The 12,493-nt window shown below is 33.0% G+C and overlaps 1 protein-coding gene across 3 annotated transcripts in view; it reads left to right on the top strand.

Moving 5' to 3' along the window:
- Positions 1-12,493, top strand: part of TOP2B (DNA topoisomerase II beta) — a 64,876-nt gene that overhangs the window by 28,914 nt on the left and 23,469 nt on the right. For all 3 annotated transcript variants that reach the window (XM_037008585.2, XM_037008584.2, XM_073223411.1), the window contains 14 exons: positions 2,032-2,205; positions 3,564-3,665; positions 3,746-3,883; positions 5,443-5,581; positions 5,898-6,055; positions 6,189-6,314; positions 7,244-7,354; positions 7,432-7,537; positions 8,812-8,921; positions 9,480-9,572; positions 9,668-9,782; positions 11,132-11,253; positions 11,441-11,589; positions 12,132-12,363. In XM_037008585.2, coding sequence (XP_036864480.1) covers positions 2,032-2,205; positions 3,564-3,665; positions 3,746-3,883; positions 5,443-5,581; positions 5,898-6,055; positions 6,189-6,314; positions 7,244-7,354; positions 7,432-7,537; positions 8,812-8,921; positions 9,480-9,572; positions 9,668-9,782; positions 11,132-11,253; positions 11,441-11,589; positions 12,132-12,363 — 1,875 coding nt within the window. The remainder of the gene's footprint in view (positions 1-2,031; positions 2,206-3,563; positions 3,666-3,745; positions 3,884-5,442; positions 5,582-5,897; positions 6,056-6,188; positions 6,315-7,243; positions 7,355-7,431; positions 7,538-8,811; positions 8,922-9,479; positions 9,573-9,667; positions 9,783-11,131; positions 11,254-11,440; positions 11,590-12,131; positions 12,364-12,493) is intronic.

Raw genomic sequence — 12,493 nt, 5'->3', positions numbered from 1 at the left:
TACTACTGGCTGCTTAAAAGATTTTCTCTTTGTCTTTGGTTTTTTGAATATGATGTGCTTAGGTGGTGTATATGTGAGGTTATTTTTGGTGTTTGCATTTGTTCTGTTTGGTGTTTTCTGCACTTGAATCTGTTGTTTGGTGTGTCACTCATTTTGGAAAAATTTTGTCCATTATTTCTTCAGATATTTCTTATGCACTGTTCTTTTTCCTTCTGGTATTCAGTTGTGCTTATATTACATGATCTGGTATGGTCCCAACCTCTTGGATGTTTTGCTCTGCATTATTCACTCTGTTTTCTCTTGTGTTTGAGTTTATTTAATTTCTGTTGCCCTATTTTCAAGTTCACTGATTTTTTTCCCCTCTACTGTGTCAAGTCTATTACTGAGCCTGTCAAAAGCATTCATCATTATCTCCTTTGTTTTTGATTCCTAATATTTCTATTTAATTCTTTCTTAATAGCTTTCATCTCTCTTTGCTAAAAGGTGCATGTTGTCTGCCTTTATCATTAGAGCCTTTAACATATGAGTCATAGTTATTTTAAATGGCCTGATAGTGAAAACACCTGTGACATATCTGAGTCTGGTTCTGATGATTGCTTTGTCTTTTCAGACTTTTTTCTTGCCTTTTGTCATGTGTTGTAAGTTTTTGTTGAAAATCAGCTATGTTGTATAGGGTAGTAGACATGGAGTAAATAGGCTTTGGGTATGAGATCTGTGTTAATCTATATAGGAAGTGGGCTGTGTTTGCAGGTCTTTGCTGCTGTAGTTACTGCTGTGGAGGTTTGTTGCTATGGGCACCAGGTACTTCATGTTCCTGTGTTTCTTTCCTCTTTGCTGTGGGCTCATTTTGAGCTGTCCCTCAAGAAGGGTCTGTTTCTTGAAGCTCCTCCCGCTGAGACCCACTGTTACCATTGGAGGCCTATTAGCATGGTGGTAGGTTGTGGGAGAGACTCATGTCTGATTTAAGTCTTAGACTGTGGGGCACAGTAGGCCTGTGTCTTGGGTTTGGCTTTTGCAGGTATTTCTACTCCTACTCTAGAGGTTGAGATTTTATCCTCTGCCCTCTATTCTTTGCCCCTAGCCTTAGTAGGCATTCATCAGTGTTCTCTTTCAGTATCTTTCAGGCTCCTTACTCTGCAGAATAATCCTTTTTTAAAAAAACTTAGACTGGCGTGGGATGAGGTGGGTCTGGGCAGAGTTACTTTATTCCAGCAACAGTGATACAGTAATCTTTCACCAGTGAGTGCTCTATAGAATCCTTGCCCTGCAAATTAAGCTTTTTTTTTCTTTTGTAAGGGAAATGGGACTGAGTGGAATTCCCAGTGGCTGCTGTTTTCCTCCTTCCGCCAGGACCATGTGTGTGTGTTGGGGAGGGTGGGTGGGGAAGGAGTTCTGGGTTATTCTCTCTTAACTTCCCTGACAGAACCTACTGGAGGAAAAGCTGCATAAATCCCTTATGGCTACACACACATGCTTCACACAAACTAGTCCACTACTTGCCCTACAGCAATTTGTCAAAATTTCTGGTTTAATGTTCCTGCTGGCTTATATGATCTTAGGCAGCTTCTGTCTCAGTTAAGCAAACAGCTTAGTAAGATTTCATGTATCCCTGCAGGCACTTGTCTCTCTCTCTTCAGACTCAGGATGACAAGCTGTTTGCGGGTTCATGAAAAACCATTTTGTTGTCTGACTAGCTGTTTTCTTGTAAGGGCAGAATCTTCTTTATTTCAGTCCTCTAAATGTCTGAACTCAAATTGGAATTCTACTTTCTCATTTAAAAACTTAAACTTTTGAAAGATTTCACAGTAATTTGCCTGCCTACTTGTCCCATCATAACCTCTCTGTGCAGTACATAAGAAATAAATTCCTTTTTAAAGAGCTGGGATTAAGAAGTAGAGTAGGGGAAAGTCATGAAGGTTTGCATCAACATGTGCTGTGGTGAAAAGGTAAATGAAAGTATCAGAGTATTTGCAGCCACCTGGGTGAGCTGCCAATATAAGATTAACTTATTTTTGTTTTTCAAATTAATAGGTAAATGGATTTCGCAGTTATGTAGATCTTTATGTGAAGGACAAATTGGATGAAACTGGAGTGGCTCTGAAAGTCATTCATGAACTTGCAAATGAAAGATGGGATGTTTGTCTCACATTGAGCGAAAAGGGGTTCCAGCAAATCAGCTTTGTAAATAGTATTGCAACAACAAAAGTATGTATGTTAATCCTTTGTTTCCAAGTCGATGGCAGAACAATGCTTCATTAAAAACAAAATAACAATAACAATAAAAACCTCAAATCTGCTCTTGTGAAGTCAAAATTGACTTATGAAAAGCAAAGCTCATTTTCTTTGAAATAGCTGTCATAGAATTTATTTAAACATCCACTGAGAACTAAGATGATACGATTAGTGCTTATAGTTGAACACATTTACATTTTATGAAACTGAGTATGATAGCAAATTTCTTATTCTCTGTTCTGAGCTTAGAGTGTAAAAGAAAGAAAAACGGGGTAAGTCTGTTTTGGGGTCAGATTGTAGCATTTGTTATCTACCATTCTGAGAAGTTTGAACCTTGTTCTCTAGGGCTTTTCGATTTCAAAACCAAATAAAATTATTTTCATCCAAAAGCATTTATCCACTGACCATAATAAAGTATTAGGCAATATAAGCATGTATCTTTGGAATAAGCTAATGTGGTGATTTGTCACCTTGTCATTCTTAAGTTTTAACTTTTTTTTTAATGTTCGATGTTTTTTATACTCTAGCATCATTTATGATGGCACTTTTTTGTATGTAATAGAAACCTAATATACAGTGACATAAACATGTAAAGGTTTTATTTTATTTTTCTCTTGTAACTGGAGTATTGGGTTAGGCAATACTAGTTTGGTAGTATGTCTCCACAATGTCATCAGGGACCTACGTTCTTCCTTGCTTTCTCTTCTGCCACCCTTAGCATGGGGCTTTCATTCTCATGCCTTTAAAAGGCCTGCTGCACATCTGTGCTTCATTTCCAAGTTCTAGGGAGAGAAAATGGGTTCCAGCAAATGCATATGCCAACTAAATCTCTTCTGGGAAGCACCACCCTGTAGACCTCTGCCAACATCTCTGGCTAGAAGTGGGTCAAGTGGCTATTGTAGCTGCAAGGAAGTCTACATTGGTGAATCTTTATAATTGGGCATGTTGCCAATTAAAAACACAAATTTAGGTTTGTCACTAAAGTAAAAAGACATTGATGGACAACAGGCATGGCTGTCATAGTCCCTATATCTGTGATGTCTGTGCTACTGCCATGCTAGTATTCATTCTTACTTACATGTTTTTTTTTTAATTTCATGATTTTTATTCTGTCCTGAATTATATGGAGTTGGCTAATGGCTTTAAGGCAAAAGTCTTTATTTTAATACCAACTCTGCCATTCTGAGATTCATATTATGCCTCTGGATAACAGGGTTAGTAATACCGACTTCACAAAGGTGTTGTGAAGAATGCTCATTCTAGAAAAAAATGTAAGTATTTTGCTACCCTAACTATAGAAGATTTTGGATTCAATTTTTTTTCCTTTTTAGGGTGGACGGCATGTGGATTATGTAGTAGATCAAGTTGTTGGTAAACTGATTGAAGTAGTTAAGAAAAAGAATAAAGCTGGTGTATCAGTGAAACCATTTCAAGTAAGTGATGCTTTATGTAGTCTGTTGAATTAAGTAATATCAGTTCTTATGTTGACTCTTTTTGGGTATATTTCCAATAGGTAAAAAACCATATGTGGGTTTTTATTAATTGCCTTATTGAAAATCCAACTTTCGACTCTCAGACTAAGGAAAACATGACTCTGCAGCCCAAAAGTTTTGGGTCCAAATGTCAACTGTCAGAAAAATTTTTTAAAGCAGTGAGTACAATTCATATTATTCTTCAGTGTGTTTTTATTGAGAGCTAAGTAGTTTTTTAAAATTTATTATATTTGTGATTAGTTTATATTAACTGTGGACTACTAACATACTACAAACAAATTTGCTTTATTTTGAAAAATTCAAAGCATAGACTTTGTTTTCAGAAAATAGTTGGTTATTTTGCCAAGAGTTCAAGTAGATGTAATTAATTGTGTTTTCAACTTTGCCTTGGCCATTATAAAGCCAGATTTCCTGCTAACAAATGCACAGGTCCTTACAGGACTCCTGATTTCACCTTTTCATTCACCTAATTTCAACATACTCATTTCAACTTCAGCTACTGATTTTTACACTTATACAGGTTTTTTTTTTAATTGTACTATATACATGACAAAATGTGTCGTGTTCTATATATTTAAAAATTTTCATTTTACTTTATATATGTCTATTTAGGCAACTTCGATCTTTCTGAAACAGTGTGTGAGTACAAAAAAAATAATACATTTTAGATTTCAACTTAGTCCTGTTGCTGATCATAATCTGCTGATCATATAGGCAAGATTTTCCTCAATTCCCTTGTTCAGTGTGCCATGAGGATACACATGTTAAGTAACATATAAAATGCCTCTAAATATGTTTGCACTGGGAATGTAAAGATGAATAAATTACAGCTCCGCCTGTTTGGAAGTTTATAGTTTGGTGGAGGAGTATTGTATAATTGTGATGGAAACATATTTATTAAATTCCACTATTGGAATTTCAAAGGTAGGTTCTCATAAACAAAACAAAAGTTTTTTAGGTTCTAGTATAAGGCCTATAGAAATAGTTCTTTTGGATCTAATCATAATGAATTTTGAATACAAATGGCCCTGTGTTACTACTTTCTCAAACTTCTGTCCCAACAACATTCATTATGAAGTGATTTAAACTTTAGTGTAGTGTGTTAAGTTTAGATTTTGTAATGTAGTTCACCTCTTTTTATATCTCAAACACACCAGAAAACTATTTCATACTAGCCAGGTTGATTGAAAATAAATAACTCCACTTGGAGATGCTTCACTCTTTTTGGATTGACATCTTACCACATGTTGATTCACTGCAGAGTGATAACACAATATGTAATTTTGAAACCCAAACTTTTTAAAGAATAAGGGACTATATATATGTTTTTGAGTTTATCCTAATGTTCCCTTTATGTTAATACTTTTTGTCATAGCAAACTCAAGATTCTCATTTTTGTGAATCTGAAAAAATTCATGCTTTATGAGGGATATCTGAAATGTCAGTGTCTATAGTTTCCCATCAAGTAAACTTAATTTCTCAGCTAGTAACAAAAGCTTTGTGTATATCTATCTCATGGAGTTAATAGAATCTTTTCATATGTAGTGAAGTTGCCCTTTTTAATGGTTTTTATATGTGTTAGAGCTAAGTTAGTTTTACTGTAATTAGAGTAAAAAATTGTTACGCCTTAAAACTGCATAGATTCCAAGTATTACGTTAATTGTAGCTAAGTGTATCAATTCTGGCTTGTCTGTATATCATTTTCCTTTGATTTTAGGCCTCTAACTGTGGCATTGTAGAAAGTATCCTGAACTGGGTGAAATTTAAGGCTCAAACTCAGCTGAACAAGAAGTGTTCGTCAGTAAAGTACAGTAAAATCAAAGGTATTCCCAAACTGGATGATGCTAATGATGCTGGTAAGACACAGATTTCTTTTTAAGATTTTGATTAAAATTTTTATTTATCTAGTTACAGAAAAAATTTCATTTTCCACATATAGACTATAGGATTTTATGTTCAGAGTATAATTTCACTTCATTAAAATTGCCACATGTACTACATATTATTAATTTTTAGGGTATGGAAATTCAATAAAATATGTTTAATATTTATACTGAGTGTAATGTAAGATGACTTTTATAGACTTTCACTATCATCATTATTTTTCTAACTTTGTTTTTCTCATTGGCAAAGTTGAGGAATTGGGCATATATGTCATTTAAAATTTTTCAGGTGGCAAACATTCCCTGGAGTGTACACTGATACTAACAGAGGGAGACTCTGCCAAATCGCTGGCTGTGTCTGGATTAGGTGTGATTGGACGAGACAGATATGGAGTCTTTCCACTCAGGGGAAAAATTCTTAATGTACGGGAAGCTTCTCATAAACAGGTATACAATCTCCAGATATATATGTAACCATATATATGACATTTTAATACCAAAATTGTTGAATTTTAAATGTAAATTCTTACTCATTTTTTATATATTTCAATGCTGTAAATTACTTTTCCTTCTTGCACAGATCATGGAAAATGCAGAAATAAATAATATTATCAAAATAGTTGGTCTACAATACAAGAAAAGTTATGATGATGCAGAATCTCTGAAAACTTTACGCTATGGAAAGATTATGATTATGACTGATCAGGTTGGTTTAAAAGTTGCCATGTATTAATAAAACTTACATCTTTTTCAGAGTGTCCTTTTGCTATTTGTTTCATGAAACTTGCTCCAAGATAGTAAAAGTGAGAGTGCTTGTATATCAGAGGGAAAACTGTGTTTAAATAGCACAGTTTGTGTGAAGCCCATTTTATATTACCTAATTTATTGGGTTACTATCTTTTTGATTAGTTATTTTAAAATGCAATAGTGATAAGAGTAGAACACACTGTAGGATTTTGGGATTGGAGCCCACCTATAAGCATGAAGAAAATTATAAAATTTACAAGTGAGGTTAATCAGTAGGATAATAGTTAATATTTGCATATGATGGCATAATATGCAGTGCACAAAAACGAGGAGGACTTGGATAGTAAAATAGTAGTAATTAGGAAAGAATTAGAAAATGGAAAAGAAAGAATTTCATATTCATACAACTGCTTATCTCTTATGTACTCTAATTAAAAGCATTTATAGAGAAAAGCTTCAACAGAAAATCTGTATAGTCTCAAGCAGAAATTTAGCAGTTTTATGTCAAGAAGACTTGTGAATACTATACTCCATGTATTTTTCCTTCCATTTCCCAGTGATGTGGCATTATCATCATATTTTATATATTTCTATTCTTTAATCATTCTTTAATGAGATCTGGGTAAACAGTAAGCAGATATAATGATAGTACATTTTATAATGACAGGAGGGATCAGTCTATCACTAACTATATTCTTCATTTGGATTTTAAGAAAAAATTCTTTACTGTGATCATCTCAAGAATAGTATCTACTGTTTTGTAAAATGCAGTTCTAAAATTTGAGTGGAGTTTTGCCTCTGTTCTGCAGTCATACATTTGTAAATTTATTATATAAGTAATTCTATTTCATGAAATTATTATAGCATTCTTCACTAACATTTATTTAGGATCAAGATGGTTCTCACATAAAAGGCCTGCTTATTAATTTCATCCATCACAACTGGCCATCACTTTTGAAGCATGGTTTTCTTGAAGAGTTCATTACTCCTATTGTAAAGGTACTATTTACATTAATATATTTTTATACTGTGGTCTTAAAGGGTAGCAGAAAAACGATTTTTTTTTTTTATTTAAGGCGAGCAAAAATAAGCAGGAACTTTCCTTCTACAGTATTCCTGAATTTGATGAGTGGAAAAAACATATAGAAAACCAGAAAGCATGGAAAATAAAGTACTACAAAGGTTTGTATTTTAAAGTACTTAAATTTTGTGAGGTTACTACTGCTATAAATTTATTTTTATGAGTGCATTATAAAGTATTTTGAAAGTTTATCTCTGTTAGACTTCAGAAACACCTATTTCGTTTATAGAAAATTTTATGAAAGTAGAGAAAGTAGTAAAATGGACTTACCATGTACTTCAACAATCACTGATTTGTGGCTGGTCTTATTTCACCTAAACTCTCATTGCCACCTTGTTTGAAATAACTTCCGGACATTATATTGTTTCTGTAATATTTTAATATGTATCTCTAGAAGATTTTTTAAAAAAATGTCCATAATACCAGCGTTATTCCTTTCCTTAATAACCTTAAATATTTAGTGTTAAAATTCTCCTGATTAAAATATTTATTTTTGTAGTGTTTATTTTTTGAGAGTCAGGATCCAAGCAAGGTTCACACATTGCACTGGGTTAATAAATCTCTTAAATTTTAATATATTGTTTCACTTTTCATATTTTTTCCTTACAATTTATTTGTTCAAAAAGTTGTTTGTTTTATATAACTTCCCACATTCTGGATTTTGCTAATTATCCCTCTAGTTTCAATACCTGCGTGTGTTTTTCTGCTTTTTATTTTCTGTTAACTGGTAGTTAAATAAGGCTTGATTAGATTTATGTGGCAAAAAATATTTAATAGGTGGCATTGTACGCTTATGTTGGGAGGCATATAAGATCTGGTTTGTCTTTCCTTGTCTGTTAAAATTGATCAGTTGATACACATATTGCCAGCCTGATCCATCACTTCACCTAATGGTTTTAAATAGCCATTAATGTTCATGATTCACTTAAATTATTTTTTCAGCTTTATTGAGTATAATTGATAAAACTGTATTTGAGATGCATAATATGATGATTTGATTTACATATGAATTGTGATATGATTACCACAATCAAGTTAATTAACATCTGTCACCTTACATAGTTACCTCTTTTGGGGGTGGAGAGAACATTTAAGATCTACTCTTTCAGCTATTTCCAAATATACAATATATTATTATTAGTTATGACACCATGCTGTAGATTAGATCCCTAGAACTTACTCATAATTGAAAATTTGTACCCTTTGACAGACGTGTCCTATTTCTCTTCTCACTTGCCCCAGCCCCTGGCAACCTCCATTCTGCTCTTTCTTTCTAGAAATTTGACTTTCTTAGATTTTACATATAAGTGAAATCCTACAGTATTTTCCCTTCTCTGTCTGACTTACTTTCACTTTTATTTTTAAAATTGTACAGGGTTGGGTACCAGTACAGCTAAAGAAGCAAAGGAATATTTTGCTGATATGGAAAGGCATCGCATCTTGTTTAGATATGCTGGTCCTGAAGATGATGCTGCCATTACCTTGGTAATGAAGTTAATTTGTACACCTGAAACTATTTTAATATTATGTCAACTATACTTCAGTTACAAAAAAAAAATCTTTCATAAATATCCATCTCCCTACCTGTCATACCTTTCCTTAATAACCTTAAATATTTAGTGTTAAAATTCTCCTGATTAAAATACTTATTTTTGTAGTGTTTATTTTTTGAGAGTCAGGATCCAAGCAAGGTTCGCACATTGCATAGGGTTAATCAGTCTCTTAAATTTTAATATGTTGTTTCTCTTTTCATATTTCAAAGGGTACAAACTTCCTAGTCTTTGTTTTCTTTACTATTAAAGTCTTTATTGAATTCTGCTCTAATCTTAGGGTTTCAGTTCCCAGCTCCCCGCCCCACACACAGCTTTTGCCCTCCTTTCATAGTTCTTTACTCTAACAACCCTTTTCAAGTATATTTTTGATACAAGTGTTTGAAAAATACCTTAGTTTCCCAGAGATTAATAGTTACTTGCCTTTTTAAGTTTAAATTTTTTAAATTCATGTTATTTTTAATGTGTGGAATTATTACCTGGAATCTTTTAGGCATTCAGTAAGAAGAAGATTGATGACAGAAAAGAATGGTTAACAAATTTTATGGAAGATCGGAGACAGCGTAGGTTACATGGCTTACCAGAGGTTAGTTGTAAAGAATGGTGATCTGGGGGAAGAAAGAAAGAGACTAAAATTGATGCATTCGTAATGACAATATTGCTGTATAACTTTTCTCTTAGCAATTTTTATATGGTACAGCAACAAAGCATTTGACTTACAATGATTTCATCAACAAGGAATTGATTCTGTTCTCAAACTCAGACAATGAAAGATCTATACCATCTCTTGTTGATGGTAAGTAGCTTTTTAAAAATCTCACTTTTGTATGTTGAGTATATTTTAATTGCTTTTGAGATGTTTTGGTAGGACTGAAATCTTTTATATTCCTTAATTTAAGTCTCTTAAACCCTTTTTGAGTTTTTCAGGAAAATTAACTCTATGGCACAGTCTTAAAGTTTTTGTCCCAAGTTAATTGCAGAATTTTTAAAATAAGAAGTAAAATGGGACCTTGATAAATTGTAAAATATATATCAGAGACTAGATTTAAAAAATATCTTCATACCTCAGTACCCAAAAAAGCTAATACTTTTAGCTTCCTTAACTTGACAAAAAAATTTTAGAAACTGCTACCCAGTATGTAGAGCAAATTTTAGTCTTGTAGAACTTTTAAATTTTCATTTCAAAACTTATAGCAAGTTAGTTGATCTTTGTGTTCTTTGGTTTTTCAGCTAATAGCAGATGGTTCTACCCATCCCATCTAGTTCTATGTTACATCCCTACTATGAAGTCCTTCCTAACAATTGCAGTCTAAACTGGTCTCAGATGCCTAAGCTTCTATGCCAATAATTGTGTGCCTCTTATTTTACTTTTGTTAATTTTGCCTCCTCAATTAGATTATAAAATCTCAAGGAAAGTGGCCATATTTTATCATCCTCTTGTTTCTACCATGCTCTGGGCCCACGATGATGATGACGATAGCTAGCATATACTGAAAAGTTTATTACTATGCTCTTTGGCCTAGAGCAAGAAGAATGATAAGGAAGCAGAGTGCTTTGCTTGCATTATGTCATGTTATCCTTATGATCACCCTTTTAGGAAGGTAATTATTTCTATTACACTGATGAGGAGACTGAGACTTATTGTTTAGTAACTTGTGAAAAGTCACATGGTAAATGGCCAAGTGGAGAAGAGTACCCAGATCAGTGAGATTCTAAAGCCTGCATTCTTAACTAACACAGTATGTCTTTTCTTTATAGAGTTTTTCTGATTTGGGGTACTCTAATAATACAGTTTTGAGGCTCATTGGTGGTTTGCTGGTACTTTAGTTACAACTGACATTTTGGGTGTATTAGTGTTTGGAAACTCATGTCTAAGGAGTTTGGTGCCACTGAGCAGTTCTTTAAGACCAGAAGATGGTCTTTCAATCAGTACTTCATTTTTGGAAGATTGAGATGGTATGAAAACATGTTAGTATGTACTCAGCTTTGTTATAGAAGCTCAAGTAAAATATTTAGCTATTTTTCAAAAGCAAACTACATCTTTGCTTTTTTCTCTTGAATATATAGAACATAAGTATCACTAAAAAAAAATTGCAGCATATCTTGAGTAATGTTTTTTAAAAAGATTGTTCTTTTTAAAAATAGGCTTTAAACCAGGCCAACGAAAAGTTTTATTTACTTGTTTCAAGAGGAATGATAAACGTGAAGTAAAAGTTGCCCAGTTGGCTGGATCTGTTGCTGAGATGTCTGCTTATCATCATGGAGAAGTAAGCATTACTATTAGAGTCAGTTGAGAGCTATACTTACTGGCATGAAGAATGGTAATTAAGCATAACAAAATATTTTTCCTTTTATAAGGTCTTTGGGAATGTAAGAGAATCAATTTTAATAATAATTAGGGAATGTGTATAGAAAATTTAGAATATTAATGTTCTGTCTGTTTCTTTTCTACAGCAAGCATTAATGATGACTATTGTGAATTTGGCTCAGAACTTCGTGGGAAGTAACAATATTAACTTGCTTCAGCCTATTGGTCAGTTTGGAACTCGGCTTCATGGTGGCAAAGATGCTGCCAGCCCTCGCTATATTTTCACAATGTTAAGGTAACAATTCACTGATACAGTGGTATGAAGTTCTGTTTGAAGTTTATTGGCACTAACCAGATGTTTAATAGAATTATAACTATAGAGAGATATGATTAGGTATTCTAATGAGGGTAAATATTCCAAATTATTTTATTGAAAATAGAAGAAGTTTGTTAATCTTATTTTTTGTGAATTTTTGGTGAAACCAGTCCTAATGAACGTAAGGATATTTTTTTTTTTTGACCCAACTTTACTTTTTAGGCTGAAGATGGGTTTTGTGGTTTAGTGAGAGTAAGAGGAAATCTTACCAATACTAAGAATTTATAGAGGTAAGTAATTAGATAAATAAAATAGGACTATTTTATTCTGGCTTTGTACTAGAGAGAAATAAATCTATTTGGTAATAAGGTTATGTAAATTGTGTTGTTAAACACATGTCATCATTTAAAAATATATATTCTTTATACATTTTGAAATATGAAGTCTTTAATTATGTATAAAGCCTTTATTTGCTAAAAACATGACATTTTCCCAAATATTTTTCTTTCTCCTTTCATTAGCTCTTTAGCAAGACTGCTTTTTCCTGCGGTGGATGACAACCTGCTTAAATTCCTTTATGATGATAATCAACGTGTAGAGCCTGAGTGGTATATTCCCATAATTCCCATGGTTTTAATAAATGGTGCTGAGGGCATTGGTACTGGATGGGCTTGTAAACTACCCAACTATGATGCTAGGGAAATTGTGAACAATGTCAGACGAATGCTAGATGGCCTGGATCCTCATCCCATGGTAATTATTAGAAATTATTGCTTACATTGTTTATATAACAAATGATAATGTGTGAACTACAAAGTCTAGCCATTTTAGAAAAGTAATGGAACTGATTTTATTTTAGAACATATTGTGGACAATGAAGATC

The sequence above is a fragment of the Manis javanica genome, chromosome 15 (assembly GCF_040802235.1).
Source record: "Manis javanica isolate MJ-LG chromosome 15, MJ_LKY, whole genome shotgun sequence".
NCBI lineage: Eukaryota > Metazoa > Chordata > Mammalia > Pholidota > Manidae > Manis > Manis javanica.
Note: the sequence above shows the minus strand (reverse complement) of the source record. Positions and strands in the feature narration are given on the sequence as shown.